A 16,646-nucleotide genomic window follows, 5' to 3' on the forward strand; every position below is an offset into this window, starting at 1 on the left:
CTAAACTTAGCCGTTCGCACTCTACCATGAAAAGCTATGTACAAAAAGCATTGCCTGACCTCCCACTGAAGCGCTCTTAAAGGGAAACTTTTGGGCAGAAAAAAACATAATGCTCGATGCTTGCAAAAACGCAAAGCCATTGGTATCTTGAAGTACTTTGAAGCCACCGTGAACTGCTCACCAATCGTCGTCGTTGTCTTTCTCGTCATCTGCAAGAGGAATTAGTTAGAATATAATGTATTCAACCGACAGACTTTCACATACCACTTCCGCTGACCCTCTGTTTTCTCTTGTTGAGAGCATCTTGCAATGCACCAGCTAGACCACCCTGAGGAGCACCTCCTCCGCTGGGACTTGCGGCAGACTCGTTAGCACCACCAGGGACAATAGCAGCACTTCTATCTTTCTTATCAGAGGCCTTGACCTTGCGTAGGCCACCACTGCCAGAGGCTCGGATGGAGGCCAAAAGATCATCGCGTCCACCGGTGCTTTTGGGTAAGGGTGGTGCAGCACCTCCAGTCGGGGGAGGCGGAGGTGGAGCACCGCCAGATCGACCAGGTGGTGGAGGGGGGGTGGTCCTCCAGGTGCCCCAGAACCTGGTGCAGGAGGAGGCGGTGGAGGAGGCATCGAAGGGCCACGCCCTGGGGGAGGAGGCGGGGGAGGGCCACCAGGTGCCGCAGAGCCGGGTAGAGGAGGTGGTGGAGGGGGAAGGCTTGGGGATGATGCAGGCATAGAAGGGGGCGGAGGGGGAGGAGGCGAGATTGGGCCTCGGGGCGGTGGTGGTGGAATTGCTGTAGAAGGCGGTGGACCTGGCACAGGTCGAGGGGGCGGTGGTGGAGATACAGGTCCCCTGGCTGGGGGAGGAGGAGGAGGGCCTGTCATCGTAGTTGTAGCCGGAACTTTGGGTGGTAGTTGAGGTGGTGCTGCTGCTGGACTCATCGTACGAGGCGGCGGCGGGGGAGGTCCACCTGGCGCAGGGCTACGGCTCGGTGGTGCTGGTGGTGCGGAGACCTTACGATCCCCAGAGAATACCGGCGGCACCCCGAAACGAGATTGGCTGGGCTGATGGTCTTCCATTGGGGTCTTGGGGGGACGCGGCGGCGGCGGAGGGCCAGGGTTGACATTCGATGTTGCGCGCGGACGTCGCGGCGGGGCAGGGCCAGCTGGCTCTGCAAATTTGCCTGCGTCTGCAAGTGGAGGAGGAGCGTTGAATCTGCGAGCAGGAGGAGATGGCTCACGAGGAGGAGGAGGAGTAACTGGCTCCTCTGCTGCTTCGGGGCGTGCCTTTCGGGATGGAGGGGGTGGTGGTGGGCCACGTCGACTAGACGAGCTGGATCCTGTGCCTTGAGGGCTGATTGTGTTCATCTTTGGAGCAGGAGGCGGAGGAGGGGCAGCTTTAGGTTTGCTTTGTTCCTCAGGTTCCGATTGAGCTGCCGCTTGCTTCTGATCAATGTACATTTGGATGAAATCGGAGTTCTCGGCGATTTGGTCTTCGGTGATTCCCATCTCCTTAAGCTCGTCCAACAGCTTGGCATCGAATAGCATTTCTGGCTTAGCTGCTGGCGCGCTTGGGTGCGCGCTTGGGGCCGCGCTTGGGGCCAGTGTTGGGGGATGAGAAACCTGTATTGAGGGCGCAGGTGCTGTCGGAGGCGGCGCACTCGGCGCTGCGCTCGAACGATGCAACAAGCTTCCAAATAGAGACCGTCCAACCTTTCCGTTGGCAACGGGAGCTGGTCCTTGTCCCCGGGTCGAAGCGAACGGAGTCTTGAGTGTTTCTTTGCTCGCATGTTTCTCGCGCTCGTGCATCTTCTTGAAAAAGGTCTTGGCCTCCTTTTCATCAACGAAGGATAATCCGGCCGCGCAGTCTTCGAGCTCGAAGGTATGGAAAAAGGTTCGGTCCTGGTTGTAGTTGAAGTTGTCATAGAGCTCCTGGTCCCATATCACGCCTCTTCCGGCAGGCTTCAACGTCAAATTGTCAGCACTCAGCTCTTATCTCCGGAGTCAATATGCAACACTCACCGAGACATCGACCATTTTGAGCCAAAAAGTCCTTCCCACAAGGTCATTGCAGATGACTGCAGCTCCCTGGATGCCGGTAAACGACCATCGCTGTCCATCGGGGTAGGCAACGTAGAGTCGTGCGACAGCTACGGCGAGGATCTTGTTGGCGGGTTTGGGGACATTCCGCTTGACAGTTTCCTTGTCGGCATCGCTGAGAATAGACGGCATAGTGAATTTGGGTGATCCCACAGAGACGAAGAGAGGAAGGGTGTAGTTCAAAGGGTTGCTAAGTGAGTAAATTACACATTGCAGCCGGGCGGGTATCTTGATAAAATGCCCAATACACCAACTAATAGGATAGCGGCGGGGAATGCGAAGTATAGAAAGGAGATTGAGGTAATCTGAATAGAGAGAGGTAGGTGAAGAGGGGCCGACTGGCGGTTGCCTTGGGGGGAGTTGGAGAGTTGGAGAGGGAGATGAGAAGACGTAGGCGGGGGGAGTAGACCGGAGTGAGCTGGGCCTTCCGCCGCACCACAGTGGCACGTGGTACTTTGGGTCTACTATGTATGAGGCTCCCCAAGGCTGTTTCGACTTCTCTGATATTAAATAAAGTAGTATTCTCATTCAAATTTATTGCAATATTATGTAGCAAGAAAAGTGCTGTTGGCATGGACATTATGTGCAATGACGCCTTTCGGGATGGGGCTTAGCGCGAGGTGCGAGTTGTATCTAACTTAGAGGATTTGAAAAAATATACGAATTCACATTGTTGGCGAAGTAACAAGAAGCCTGGTCTAAATGGCCATTACTTGGTGATCTTCTTAGCTTTATCAAGTACTTTATGGAGTAGCGTGCTCATTCTAAAGCGGTGCATGAACACCCACACTAGAACTGGTTTATAAACTAACAATAGGGCAACTACAAGGCAGTTCTATACATTACTTATGCTGCTTGGTTTTTGTTTGCCAGGCCATGTCTCTAGATTTTCGTACCGTGCAGGACCATGGCCTAATAACATCTTCTTAAACACTTTGGTCACCTAGGACAAGCACTAGCTGATGGTGATTCATTAGAACACACAATTCGTACATTAAGTGGCGATAAACCTCTTAACTTGAAACTATCATCCAGTTAGGTATTTAGCATAAGCAGGCCTTAGGTCTCTAAAAGGTGACATTGAGCATTATTGGGTAGATACGATGACAGTCGAGATGTAAGTCCACGTTGACGTTAAGTTGTTCTTCATACTTCACGTATATGGAGCAGTAGCACACGAGACATGTCCTAAAACACCTGAGCAAATAGTTACATATCATAGCCTTACCATGTTTCCGAATCAGTTACCTTATAGCTGTAGAACCCATTATCTATCGTCAAATTTGCACATGTCGCCTTCTCTTGAACATGCCAAGAAGAGATAAAGGTGATATAAGCTATACGTAGTGAGGTATACCATTCCATATGAACATACAATAAAACTTGTATTATTCAAAATGAAAGAACCAATCATGAATCATAGTTGCACCTAACATTGTAATGTGTTGCCCACCGACGTCATCCCGTTTAAGATCTATAAAACTGACACTTCCAACTCCCGTTTCTCCTCTTTCCACGTACGACTTCTCTATCCAAATTCTGAGAGCTCTTTTATCCCATCATGCCTGTCATTCCTGAATCTTCGGACTTCCCATCTGTGCTCAAAAGGGAGACAACGAGTCTGAGAAGAAATCAAAGGAAGACACCCAGAAGGCGTCTGCTCAAGACTTCTTGTCCAAGGGCCCTCATATTCCAGATAGTATGTAAACTCTCATCAAACTCATATATCCCATGACTAACACTCAGCAGACATGCCCCCCAAGGCTTCAAAGGAAGAGCTTGAGGCTCGTATGAAGGAACTGAACAAGTGACCTTAAGGATGCTCTCACTTCTGCCATGAATTACGTATCTCTGTCTCTATTCCCGTCATATTAGTTCACTTCTTGATTGTCAGTACGGGGAACCTTGTCCATTTAGTGTACACAGGCCATACAACTTAGCCATGTTCAGATTTCCCTACGTAATTTGACCTCAGACGTAATAGCTCGTATATTGGCCTGATCAAAACTCCTCAGTAGTTGTGCATAGACTTTGACATCAACAATGAGACAACTCAATAGCTCTGCGTTTCACAGCTTCTGGAAAAGCTTTCCAGTCTAAAAAAGACATTGTCTACTATCAAATATCTATCTGACTCACATGTATTATATGGCACGAAGCACTATAAATAACCTATTTAGTAGCAGTTCAAATGTGCCAAATATCCTTCATGCTTCGAGGCACTGGAGGTATCACATTACGTCATATATCATGACACGTGACTGCGTGGCATCTTCGCTGACAGGACAGTCCCCTGTCTCAACGCGTCAGGAAGTGTTCCCCATGCCTCCAGAACGGAATAATGTGCCGGTGAAGCTTTCCTTGCCGCTGGTAAGTGACCAAGTACCTGATAAGGGACGATGCAAATCATCTGACTAACTTCCTTGAAGCAATACCAGCAGGAGCTCTTCACCGAATTACGCGCCGAAGATGAGCTTGTCGTACTGGCACGTGGTCTTGGATTACTACATCTGATCACCAATCTTCTTCATTTCTATGATGCAGCTGGAAACAACTTAGTCTTGTTGGTTGGCGCCGACGAACGCGAGAATGAGTGGATCGGAGAAGGTAAGTGGAGTGGACACGAGCTGGGTACGGAATTGAAGGCTGATGGGCTGGGTATAGCATTGGCGGAGCACTATGCCACGAGCAAGTCGCCCCTTGCTAGGGGTTTGAAGGTCATCAATACTGAGAAGGCTACGGTGCCGACGAGGCGGGTACCTTGGATCTACCATGTGGTACTGGTTACTGACAAGCTTCCAGAGAGAGAATATATGGCGAGGGTGGTATTCTGAGTGTAACATCCAGAATATTGGTTGTGGATTTGCTGTCAAGTATGCAGGCCGGTTATTCTTTCTCTTACGCCTACTGATTCTTATAGAACTGCTTGATCCTGAAAAGGTCACTGGTATGATCATCTTACACGCAGATAAGTGAGTGACACCGAGCGATCAAATCTTATACGACAACTTACCCATATATAATAGGGTTGTGGCAACGTCGCTCGAGGCGTTCATTGTCCGTGTCTATCGGCAATCGAATAAGCGTGGCTTCCTGAAGGCATTTTCGGATTCTCCAGAGCCATTCACAACAGGATTTGCGCCCCTTGCCAAGATGCTGCAGAATCTCTTCCTTCGTAAGGCATCACTGTGGCCTCGTTTCCATGTGTCCGTTGCAGAATCACTGGAAGGAAATCGAAAAGCAGAAGTGATTGAGCTAGAAGTTCCGATGAGCGACAAAATGAGAGAAATCCAGAATGCAGTCCTCGAATGCGTGGAGATCAGTATCACTGAACTCCGGAAAAGCAACACAGGGCTGGATATGGAAGAGTGGACTTTGGACAGTGCCTTGCATAGGAATTTCGACGTTATCATCCGGCGTCAGCTAGATCCAATCTGGCATCGTGTCAGCTTCAGGACACGGCAAATCGTCAGCGATCTCACAGACCTTCGAGCAGTTCTTCAGTAAGACTTTCCATCTGGCTGTTCTTTGCATGCGCTAATAAACAACAGTGCATTGCTTACTTACGATGCTGTCTCTTTCGTGAAATACCTTGATACTATCGTTTCTGCTCATTCTCCGCCTCCCGGCTCTAACAAATACAATTACTCACCGTGGCTCTTCCTTGATGCCGCCCATGTCCTTTTTCAAACAGCGAAATCACGTGTCTATGAAGGCAAGCTTAACAATGAGCTCACTCGCCCCAATTCATACTCGACAAACTTCTCTTCTGAGTTGAACCCGGCTCTCGAGGAGCTTCCGAAATGGAATGTTCTATCAGAGGTTCTTGGGGAAATCGAGCACGATGCCTATCTTCATCCTCAGAGTATGGATCTATCAAATAGCACTATCTTGATAATGTGCAATGATCAACGGATTTGCCGGCAACTTCGTGAGTACATTGGCACGATGCATGCCAAGATTGCCCGTTCCGATTCCAAGGAAGACGACGAGATAGATGAGAAGCCTTCTGCAGAGGTCATGATGCGTCGCCGACTGCGGGACTACCTTAATTGGAAGCGATCTTTGTCAAATGTGAATCGAAACCTCTCAGGCACAGTGGAAGACGATAGGTCTGAAAAGTCTTCGGGGTCACCTGCAGCCCAGAGCGCGCCTCAAGGGCGACCTCCACCAAATAAACGTCGTCGAGTACGTGGCGGTGGTGCGGTTACCTCTGCTGCCGGGCGTATCCCAAACAGCAGTGTTCAGACTGATGTTGAACTGCCTGCTCAGGTTGCCGGCTTGCTTAGTGAGATTCAACCCACTGAGGTTGAAGAAACACATAAAGAGGAAATCATCGTGGATGAATTGGAAGATATGGATGATTTCTATGAATTATACGATATGGATGATCTGGTTATGATTCATCCTTACGATGGTGACATGGATGAACACATACTTGAAGAAGCGCGCCCACGATACATCATCATGTATGAACCGGATGCAGCCTTCATTCGAAGAGTGGAGGTCTATCGCAGCTCCCACTCAGGACGGAATGTGAGGGTGTACTTCATGTATTACGGTGGTTCGGTCGAGGAACAGCGGTATTTAAGTGCTGTCCGTCGAGAAAAGGACTCGTTCACCAAACTGATCAAGGAGAAGGGGGTATGTTACTTGCTCGATCATCCGGAATATCTGCTAACCCATTTTTCAGAGCATGGCGGTCACTTTGACGCATGATAAAAAGGCCGATGACCCGCAAGAGCAATTCCTCAGAACAGTGAACACTCGTATTGCTGGAGGAGGACGACTGGCTGCTACTGCCTCCCCTCCACGGGTGGTGGTTGATGTGCGAGAATTCCGGAGTGCGCTCCCATCTTTGTTGCATGGCAACAATATGATAGTGATTCCCTGTCAGCTCACTGTGGGTGACTACATTCTCACCCCGGACATTTGCGTCGAGCGAAAGTCGATCCGTGATCTGATCACTTCTCTCAAAAACGGCCGGCTCTATAACCAGGCCGAGACTATGCTTCAGCACTATAAGGATCCATTACTTCTGATTGAGTTTGACCAGAACAAATCCTTCACATTCGATGCTTTTGCCTCCGTTCCAACAGGTACCACCTTCCTGACGGACTATGGCTTCTCATCCTCCGGCACTGCGACCACCACGAGTAGCAGCTCCCTTGCCAATCCCTCTAATCCCAAGTCCGCTCAACATCTACTTGTCCTTCTTACTCTTGCTTTCCCGCGACTGAAGATCATCTGGTCCTCTTCCCCCTACCAAACAGCTGAAATATTTTCCGAACTCAAAAAGAACGCGCACGAGCCAGATCCCCTTCGTGCAGTTCAGCTGGGCCTTGATTTTGACATCTCGTCTGGATCTGGTGATGTCATGGCGGCTTCTGGTATCGAGCATCGGACCTTCAACCTTCTTCCACAGGACCTGTTACGAGCTGTACCGGGTGTCACCCCCCAGGCCTTCGAGCGACTGATCATTGAAACGGACAACATCAGTGACATTGCCAACATGAGCGAGGAACAGCTAGATCCCATGGTTGGCAAAGAGGCCGCTCGAAAGATTGTCGGCTTCTTTCGCAAGAGTGTCTTTGATTGATGCAGTGTTAACGAATATACTCGTAAAGCTCCTCAGACAAGTCAAGAGGATGGTGGACGTGAGTCTACGTCAACCAAATGTAATGTGTAACCGATATAATCACCTCTATATCACTCTATCATTCTATCACACTGTGTTTCTCCCCAAGTATATCACCGAGACATCCGGATTTCTCGATATTTATAGAATTGCCAACTCGCCTACCCCATAATATTCTCGTCTTGGCGTCGATCCTGCAGATCACCTAAACGCAAGGGATCCCCTGACAGACTTCACCCCTTGGCCGTTAACGTGATGACATTTGACGTCTTCAACTATCCATCATGCATCTAAAAACTGTCTCAACAGTCGCGTGGGCTGTTGTTAGTGCCGCGAAGATTACAGATGTTGAGCCGTGTGCGCAGGTTAGCCAGTTGGTAGCTGATGCCAACCAAAACAAAAGTGAGCTCTCCTCTTACTTCCTCTTTGGAATGTAACTGATAGTCGCAGTTAATGCCATTGTGCCTCATGATCTGGCTCATCAGTGTTTACTGTCGATGCCCTTTGACTCGGATCGTGCCCTTAATTTCCTGAATCAGGTCCGCAAGATCCTCGAGTTTCAGTCAACCATTGATATTCTGAAAAGTAAGTATATCCAACATGAAAATCTCCTTTTTATTCCTAACATATCTAGATCCCCCGTCCGGATATACTATGTCTTCCACGGATATCATCGCCAGAATGGACACAATTCTGGCCAAGGCAAAGGGAAATGGCTTTTCTAGTCAATTCGACATGGACCTCGAGGTGAATAATGTCATAAAATCTGCACATGATGGACATCTTGCATTCCAGCTATGTTCACAATCCATCTTCACCTATGGACTAGACCTGCCCCTGGTATCAATCTCAACAGATGGTCTTGCCCTTCCGCAAGTTTACACTTTAAGTATGTCCAGCTTAAATCGATACCTAAGCTTCTACTAACCACCATCTTAGACGATGCCAAGTTACTGGAGACAAATTCAAAAGCTGTCTCGCCTCTGAAATCTATCAACGGCACCGATGCAGCCAAGTTCCTAGAATCATATGCCAGCGGGCAGAGTCTCCAAGACCGTGATGCACAGTATGTACCTTTCTTTCAGTCACCAACCGACTAAATCTAACAGCCTCAGGTATAACCGAGTGTTCCCTGCACTGGCCCGCAGTGTTACCAATACTCCCACCGACGCCAACGGAATCTGGGCCTCTATCGGCGACTGGACTGATGGCGCCGAGCTGTCTCTCAAATTCGCCAATGGAACAGAAAAGACAGTGCAGAAGACGGCCACACCAAGCGAGCGCTTCTTCGCCTATGATGATGGAACCCATCTCTGGAACACCGAGTGTATTCCTCGGGACCTGTCCACGCCCTTGAGTTCATCCTCCGGTGCAGAGAAAGCATCAGAAGTACCAGGACTCCCCAGTACCAACTGGCGCACCTCGGCCAATTCAATTGCAGGATATTTTTCCAACGTCACAGATCTGCAGGACACGGCAATCATCTTCCTACCTACATTTTCATCGAGTGCATCAGAGGTCGCCAAGGTTGCCATCGATTTCCTGCAGAATGCCACAGCGGCCGGGAAGAAGAACGTGCTCATTGACGTCTCTGCCAATCCAGGTGGATACATGTCCATCGGTATCGACTTCTCTCGTATCTTCTTCCCCGAAGCTACCCCATACACAGCGACGCGCTTCCGGGCACACGATGCCGCGAAGTACCTCACTAAAGCATACTCGAGGGATACATCTACCGATTCGAGTAACGTCTTCGCGTATAGGCAGATGGTTCAGCCAAACCAGAAGACAGATTTCAGCTCTTGGGAGGATCTTTATGGCCCGCATGATATTCTTGGGAGTTCGGCTTCTAGTCTATTCGCTAACTTCAACTACACGTCAACATCTTCGGATGTCTTTCCCATCAATGGATATGGTTCTGTTCCGTTGAAGCCGAGCAAATCATTGTTCCCAGCGGAGAATATCGCTATCGTGAGTGCATCCGTTTCTTTGTAATACTAACGAGTTACTGATTTTCTCTCAGATCACGGATGGCGATTGCGTCTCAACTTGTGCATTCTTCGTCAAATTAATGAAACGTCAAGGTGTGCGCACTGTCACATTCGGCGGCCGTCCCCAAAAGGGACCTATGCAAGGTGTTGGCGGCGTAAAGGGCGGCCAATCGCTCGGAATAAACTATATCAATGGTTACATCCAGCAAGTGAACCAGCTGATTAGTGAATCGATGAATACTTCATCGCCATTGTTGACGGCGTCCGAGTGGAAGGCTTTCAATGCCTCAAGTCCCAGTACTAAGGCGACACTTTCTTGGAGTGGGAATTTGAATCTCAGAAATGAGTATGATCCCGAGGACGGGGAGACTCCGTTGCAGTTTGTTTATGAGGCTGCTGAGTGTCGCCTCTTTTACACTTTGGATAATTATTTAGAGCGGGAAACCGTTTGGCAGGCTGCTGCGAAGGCTATGTTTGGAGGTGGAAGTTGTGTGGAGGGTTCGACTCAAGCTAAGGGGAGTCTGGATGCTTGATTTCATGTTGAATATAGGACTCCTGAAATAAATAGCGATAGACATAAGTAGATAGTCCAAAATGTACATCTCAGGCTATTTGCCTGTATGAATGAGCACTACAAGGTGGTCTAGTATACATTTCTATAGAAGAAACTTGACTATGTGTCATGTCTCCAAAGGGAATAAAGTATGTATGCATATGGGTAATATTTTCAATTCTCGTGGCCCATTTCATGAGTCTATCATAAAAGAACGAAGAAAAGCAAGTCGAGGTGAACAGAGCAAATGCACAGCATGCAACGCAGTGCAAAGAAACAAGCACACAGGTTCATCATGCGTCTTGCAACCATTTTGGGTCTCTGTATCTGATCCTAGGTATTTGCAAAAGAGACAATGGAATTGAGGATCCACCAAAAAACCAGAATCATCCAAGACAAAACCCGAGATTCCTCTGTTCGATGGCTTTAAGCCCTGGAAGATTGTCACAGTAGCGCCAGTGTGTGGTTCCCTTGCCTCATTCAGAGCCGGGATTGAGAGGAGCGTCGAGGGTTGAGAAGTTTGGGATGCTCTTGATATTCGTTCGAGCGAATGTACAGAGATAATCGTAAACCGAAGGGTCTCGCGTGGTAAGTAGGCAGAGATAATCGGGATATGATAGCCACGGCACTAAACCAACAACGGCGAGTATAAGGGGAGGGGTTTGGCGAACATGGAGAACACCGAGAGACGTTTCCGGGGCATTCTTGCAGGGTAGAGCATCGAACTCTGGGGGTAGCAAGGGGTGACCTCTAGAGGTCGTCGACATCGATCTCCTGGTCGTCCTCGCTCTCGCGGTCCTCGTCGAACTCGACGTTGTCCTCGATACCCTCAGCGCCGTAGGTATCAGTCTCGTTGATCTTGGCGTGCTCAGGAAGCTCGCCGTAGGCCTTGAGCGAACGGGCCTCGTCGGCGGTGTACTTCATGATAACATCACCCTTCTCGTCCTGGTAGTCACGGAGCGAGAGGAGAATAATGTCACCCTGGTTGATCCAGACCTTCTTGCGGAGCTTGCCACGAATGTGGGCCAGACGGCTCTCGCCATCGAAGCAGACGGCCTGAAGACGACCGTTGCCAAGCATCTTCACAACCTGGGCATACTCCTGGCCTTCTTCCTTGAAGACGAGCTCACGCTTCTCGTTGTCGTTCTCGTTCTTACCGCGACGACGGTTCTTACCACCCTGTAGTCAGTTGTTAGCATATTGCTTTCATAATGTTTCCCACACATCAAGTCCACCCGGGTGCCACCTCATAACTCAGGGGGTCATCCCAAAATGGTATTAGGTCAGAGTGGCGGGGAGGAAATTATCAAAGAGGGGCTGGAATTTGTGATCTTACTTTTCCCTTGTTCTTGGGCATGGTGGTTATGGGCGACCTTCACCTGGGTCGTGTCTCACTTGTTGAATTTTTTTCTGCAGATCACTCAAGATCTTAAGAGGCCTAATCGAGGATGACCAGGGAAGCGAGGATGGAAGAAAGAAAGAAGAGTGGGGGATTGTGCCCGGGTCAAATCTTGCGCGTTATGTAATCAGGCACCTTGCGTCAGTTGCAGCCTGAGAGTCAAGGTGTCTGTCTGACCGCCTGGGGCAAAAAAAAAAGATGACGAGTTTGAATGTTTTCCAGTCTCGCGATGTTAAGATTTTGAGTGATTTGGAGGCCTTGTGATACTGTGGGATTGCAGGCTGGTATTTATTTTCATCACGTCTGGCCTGGTTGCCTCAGCCCCGGTCATCCCGAGACTAGCGATTCCTACTCTTATTGGGCCACCTCAAGCGCTCACAGCTCTCTTTGTATCTCAGTGATATGTCTATTGATTGAATTGCAACATCTCGATAAATACGAGGCCTAGGTGCCTATCGCTCTTTGATAAATTTCGCTGTCGATTCGCCATACCAATGAGCTACGAGTCTCCCAACCCTCTCTTCAACTCTCTTTCTACACCAACGATCCTTGCAATTGTCGACACTTCTCGGTCAGAATGTCTTTATTCAAGGGAGTAACACCTACCAAGAGCATTATCATGCGATGGGCTCCCAAAAATGTTCAACCTCCCGTCGCAAGCCGCTACCTGAGAGCTCCCTCCCACCCAATCCGACCCAAGATCGTCCATATATGCGGCCACCGAGATCGCAATACATTGTGGTGGCGGGTGTCGGTGACACAGATCCAACAACATAAGCGTGTAGTTCGCTCCTGGTGTGCACGTCGAGTGCGTCTAGCTATTGAGCTGGCTCTCAAGCAGCATGGGCTGGACACCTTCGGGAAACCGCTCGACTCGGCGTCTGCTCTAGGGAAGTCTGGTGTGACGGGAAGTCTGGAGGTCCTCGTTCAGCCACCGTGTTTGGCCCAGAAAATGGGTTCGCTTCAGGAAGACGTCAACAATTTAATATCTTCGTTTCTGAAACATGAAGCAGCGGTCCCTGAGCAGAAGGCTAAATCAAACTCGAAGTCCAAGGCTGAACGACGACCATCTTTGACCCCTTCATAGGGGCTGTGGTCAGTCTGTACAATACTTTTTCTTTCATATTCGTGTACTATCATTTTTTGTACATTACCTGGGAACTGGGAAGCATCGGTCATGGCGTTTGGATTTGGCTATATAATTGGCTGTCTGACAGAATAGCTGTCACAATATCTTTACTCACTACTACATTAAACAAGAATACCCCATTTGAGTTGCCTACAACATTGTTGGTTTGAAGTAAAGTGAATACAGATCGAATCTTGGCTCCCCGTTGGACACTCGCTAAATGCCGATCTGGCGGAATCAACAACCCCAACTCTCTCTCTCCGGACTACAACAACCATCGTTCATCCGAATCCTCCCCTATCCCCCTCAAAATGTTGGTCTCCTTGACAGTCGGCAAGGTAGACGCGGGCGTCGCAGTCCTTTTAACTCAAGACAACCGCCTCGTAAGCCACACCCCCCTAGGTCGCATGCTCCAACCAGCAGCCAAACTGCGACACGAACAAGCCACGTCGAACACCCAAAGAAACATGTCTAATCACCCCTCGCACAGATCGAATTTCCCTCCGTCCTTCTCCCTAACAACATCGCTTCCGGCAGCATCGTCGACATCACCGTGTCGCGCAACCACGCCGCAGAAGCAGCAAGCGCAACAGCCTTCCAATCCCTCCAGAAACGAATCCTCAATACCTACGGCGTGAAAGCTCCCTCACCCCCGATCCTGCGTCTCCGAAATGCCACGCAGACTTCCCTCGTCCTCGAATGGGACCCTATCGACTTGGCTACTGCATCCCTAAAATCCCTCTCCCTCTACCGCAATGGCTCAAAGGCCGGTTCCATACCACGTCCGTTGGAGACTCGCAGCACGAAAATCTCCGGCCTGGCCATTCACTCTGAATACACTTTCCATCTTGTCCTCCGGACCACTGCGGGTACTTACCAGTCCGAGAAGCTGACGTGTCGCACCCACAAGATGACCGATCTGTCTGGTATCACTGTCACAACGGGAGTGCTGGACCCGGCGCAGAAGGATGCATTGGGCTCTGCGCTGGATCGGATTGGTGGTAAGTTGATCGATTCCGTGCGGATTGATACCACCCACTTTGTTTGCACTGAGGGCCGGGGCCCGCTTTGGGAGAAGGCTGTTGAGATGAACATTCCTGTTGTCACGCCTGAGTGGGTTGATGCTTGCGAGTCTGAGGGTACGATCGTTGGTGTGCGGAATTACTATCTCAATGCTGATCCCAAGGCTCGGCAATTGGGTGTAATTCATGGCTCTTCGCATCAGCGTACTACTTCTACTATGTCCTCGGCTACCATGCCAAATCAGGGCAGACCCAGTACCCAGCCTGTCAGAAGTCCTGTTCAGGAAGAGGTACCTGAGGAACCTCCTTTGACTCCGTTCCCTGGTGGCGATATGAATGGTCAGCCGCTGGCACAAACAGAGGAAGTTGGATCCGCGGATGAAGATGACACCGCGCCTCCTCCTCCTCCTCCACCGCCAAAAGATGAGGGAGAGGGCACAGATGAGATATCTCAGAATGGAGATACAGTACCCATGTCTGTGCCAGAGATCCATGAGCCTGAAGCCGACGTTGAGAGCAACGACGATTCAGACAAGGGGACTACTCTTCCACAGAACAGACCCGATGATGATTCCGAGGCTGCAAGCTCTGGCACGGCAAAAAGCAAAGGGAAGGAGGGTGAAGGTGACTTCAACGAAGTCCCTCTCTGATGATTTTCCTTTCTTTTTCTTTCTCCTGATTCATCAATTTCTACCTCTATATCTCTTTTTGTCGAGCAGCGTCTACGAACTTTTTCCTGCACAGTTTTATGATGTTGTGTTTGGCGACGCGCCTCCATACCTAGCAAGACAAGGTCTCTTACGAATATGCCCGGTCTCTCTGTTTGATTGTTCACCTTTGTTGTATGTACAGTAGATAGTTTTCCTAATGCAGCCTTTACTCAATTGATCTGACGGTCTCTATTAGATCTGGGATAGGATCACATAGTGAGTAGCAACGATACCGATGCTATCAATGATTCTCTAAATATTTATCTATCATGAAAGGTCGTGAAATCAGAACATGGCCCGCCAATGCAAAGTGCGAAACAAGATGCCGACTTTTGAGAAATGTCTCTCAGGGCATGCAACCGAAATGAAATGCAATTACAAACAACCCTTGTCCAGCTCGGACTTGTTGCAAATTTAGACCTCGGTGCGGATGACATCGTCAATTGCCTGTGCGACGTACGCGACATTCTTCTCGCTCACTGTGTTCTGTGTCAGCTCGTGTTTCAATAATACGGACTCGGGCAATTCTTACAGCCGCTGATGGATGCTCGGCCGGACTTGAGGAGGTAGATGTGGTACTTGTCCTTCAGGGCGTAGACCTGCTTGGGGGACAGGCCAGTGTAGGAGAACATGCCGTTCTGTGAAGTATTAGTATATGTTGCAATCAAGCCGTTGATTCTGTTGGAAACATACCTGCTGGATAATGTGCTCCCAAGTACCGGGGGTCTGCAGGCGGACCAGCTCGTTGTAAAGAGCCTGGCGCATAGTCTTGATGCGAGAACTCATGACTTGCAGGTCCTGGTGCCAATCGGCAGTCAGCTCCTCGCTGGTGAGGACCTTCTTGACGATGCTGCATCCAACACGGGGACCCATGGAGAATTCACCACGGATCAAGTGGCAGAGGTTGTTCACCACGATATCGCGGATGGCGGTGGAGCTGCGGTTGGTGACGTAGTGGAAAGCACCGACACGCTGGCCGTAAAGACCGAAGTTCTTAGAGAAACTCTGTGCAACGCACATCTCCATGTCGGGCTTGTTGTTGAAGAAGTAGCGGACGGCCCAGGCGTCTTCCTCGACGGAGCCCGAGGCGAAGCCCTGGTACGCCGAGTCAAAGAAGGGGAAGAGGCTCTTGCGCTCGCAGACCTCGGCGATGGCCATCCACTGCTCCTTGTTGGGATCCAGGCCGGTAGGGTTGTGCGCGCAGGCGTGCAGCAGCACAGCGTCACCCTCTTCCGTCTCGTTCTCCAGGGTGTGCATCATGCCCTCGAAGTCGAAAGAACGGGTGGCGGCATGGTAGTAAGGGTAGGTCTTGCGGGGTACGCCAGCCAGCTCCCAGATGGTCTGGTGGTTGGCCCAGGAAGGGTTCGACAGCCAGACGCTGCGAGGCTTCATGTGGTGGGCGAGGAACAGGGCTCCCAGGTGGTTGGCTCCAGTTCCGGCGACGGTTTGCACGGTTGCAATGCGTGCCTTGGCCTCCTCTTCAGTCTGCTTGCCCTCGAAGCCGAACATCAGATCCCGTGCGATTCCGAGGAAGGGGACGTCACCCTCGATAGCGGTGTACTCGTGGCGCATGAGATCGTTGTCTGCCACCAGCAGCTTCTCAGCCTTCTGCACCACGGGCAAGGGCCATGGCTTGCCATCGTCGGTCCGGTAGACACCCACACCCAGGCTGACTTTGTGGGGGAATGTGTCGACGGCGTAGGCGCCGTTCAAAGCAAAGATCTCGTCTGGGGGGACCGGAGCCACATTGAGGCGGGTGTTCACGTTAGCCATTGTTATGTCAGAGTGCGATTGAATAGGTGTTCAATTGATTGGAGCAAGTTGTGCGGGAAGAGTTGTCGATCAAAGAAACAAGATCGCTGAGTCAACCCGATATCGCATCCCAAGGGATCCATCTCTTTTTTGCCCCGCGGGAAGTCCCGCTTAGTAGCGGTTCGTGAGAGCGAAGCATCATACATTTCGTTGAAGACGGATACCCGCGTATATCCTGGAGCAGAATCAAGTCGATTGCGACGATTGATCCTGGTTTGGCTAATCTTGGAAACTTTGCCTCGGTCAGCTGAGGGTGTAACGCATGCGGACTGCCCTTTGGGGTAATCAGTTATTC

The 16,646-nt window shown here is 50.2% G+C and overlaps 8 protein-coding genes across 8 annotated transcripts; 5 read left to right on the plus strand and 3 right to left on the minus strand.

The window, feature by feature from the left end:
* Positions 1 to 177: 177 nt before the first annotated feature.
* Positions 178 to 2,229, minus strand: N7511_011135 (WASP family protein; the record flags this gene model as incomplete). The annotated part of the gene is made up of 4 exons (XM_057133512.1): positions 178 to 209; positions 265 to 850; positions 901 to 1,959; positions 2,020 to 2,229. 4 exons carry the CDS (start codon positions 2,227 to 2,229, stop codon positions 178 to 180), a joined length of 1,887 nt encoding a protein of 628 aa, XP_056978800.1.
* Positions 2,230 to 3,658: 1,429 nt separating this feature from the next.
* On the plus strand, positions 3,659 to 3,908 carry N7511_011136 (uncharacterized protein; the record flags this gene model as incomplete). The annotated part of the gene is made up of 2 exons (XM_057133513.1): positions 3,659 to 3,800; positions 3,847 to 3,908. 2 exons carry the CDS (start codon positions 3,659 to 3,661, stop codon positions 3,906 to 3,908), a joined length of 204 nt encoding a protein of 67 aa, XP_056978801.1.
* A 511-nt stretch (positions 3,909 to 4,419) lies between these two features.
* N7511_011137 (ssDNA endodeoxyribonuclease RAD1) lies at positions 4,420 to 7,696 on the plus strand (the record flags this gene model as incomplete). The annotated part of the gene is made up of 8 exons (XM_057133514.1): positions 4,420 to 4,467; positions 4,527 to 4,704; positions 4,762 to 4,849; positions 4,900 to 4,970; positions 5,018 to 5,069; positions 5,124 to 5,600; positions 5,649 to 6,741; positions 6,791 to 7,696. The coding sequence occupies 8 exons, from the start codon at positions 4,420 to 4,422 to the stop codon at positions 7,694 to 7,696; spliced, it is 2,913 nt and encodes a 970-aa protein (XP_056978802.1).
* Positions 7,697 to 8,019: 323 nt separating this feature from the next.
* N7511_011138 (uncharacterized protein) lies at positions 8,020 to 10,259 on the plus strand (the record flags this gene model as incomplete). Its single annotated transcript, XM_057133515.1, has 6 exons — positions 8,020 to 8,137; positions 8,186 to 8,320; positions 8,370 to 8,624; positions 8,675 to 8,801; positions 8,851 to 9,706; positions 9,759 to 10,259. The coding sequence occupies 6 exons, from the start codon at positions 8,020 to 8,022 to the stop codon at positions 10,257 to 10,259; spliced, it is 1,992 nt and encodes a 663-aa protein (XP_056978803.1).
* A 749-nt stretch (positions 10,260 to 11,008) lies between these two features.
* N7511_011139 (translation initiation complex factor eIF1A) lies at positions 11,009 to 11,677 on the minus strand. The gene is made up of 2 exons (XM_057133516.1): positions 11,616 to 11,677; positions 11,009 to 11,458 (listed from the first exon to the last, which is right to left on the minus strand). The coding sequence occupies exons 1-2, from the start codon at positions 11,634 to 11,636 to the stop codon at positions 11,030 to 11,032; spliced, it is 450 nt and encodes a 149-aa protein (XP_056978804.1). The 5' UTR covers positions 11,637 to 11,677; the 3' UTR covers positions 11,009 to 11,029.
* Positions 11,678 to 12,255: 578 nt separating this feature from the next.
* On the plus strand, positions 12,256 to 12,765 carry N7511_011140 (uncharacterized protein; the record flags this gene model as incomplete). The annotated part of the gene is made up of 1 exon (XM_057133517.1): positions 12,256 to 12,765. One exon carries the CDS (start codon positions 12,256 to 12,258, stop codon positions 12,763 to 12,765), a length of 510 nt encoding a protein of 169 aa, XP_056978805.1.
* A 353-nt stretch (positions 12,766 to 13,118) lies between these two features.
* On the plus strand, positions 13,119 to 14,479 carry N7511_011141 (putative chitin biosynthesis protein (Chs5); the record flags this gene model as incomplete). Its single annotated transcript, XM_057133518.1, has 2 exons — positions 13,119 to 13,190; positions 13,298 to 14,479. The coding sequence occupies 2 exons, from the start codon at positions 13,119 to 13,121 to the stop codon at positions 14,477 to 14,479; spliced, it is 1,254 nt and encodes a 417-aa protein (XP_056978806.1).
* Positions 14,480 to 14,953: 474 nt separating this feature from the next.
* Positions 14,954 to 16,312, minus strand: N7511_011142 (putative aspartate transaminase; the record flags this gene model as incomplete). Its single annotated transcript, XM_057133519.1, has 3 exons — positions 14,954 to 15,018; positions 15,072 to 15,177; positions 15,233 to 16,312. The coding sequence occupies 3 exons, from the start codon at positions 16,310 to 16,312 to the stop codon at positions 14,954 to 14,956; spliced, it is 1,251 nt and encodes a 416-aa protein (XP_056978807.1).
* Between the last annotated feature and the right edge of the window lie 334 nt (positions 16,313 to 16,646).

This window comes from Penicillium nucicola (genome assembly GCF_028828085.1).
Source record: "Penicillium nucicola strain IBT 29836 chromosome Unknown utg000011l, whole genome shotgun sequence".
Taxonomy (NCBI): Eukaryota; Fungi; Ascomycota; class Eurotiomycetes; order Eurotiales; family Aspergillaceae; genus Penicillium; species Penicillium nucicola.

Bases quoted from the DNA above. Each gene is read 5' to 3' on its own strand.
- N7511_011139 (XM_057133516.1), bottom strand. From the start codon at position 11,636: ATGCCCAAGAACAAGGGAAAA. The intron at 11,459-11,615 runs GTAAGATCACAA...AACTGACTACAG, and splicing joins TGCCCAAGAACAAGGGAAAA to GGTGGTAAGAACCGTCGTCG.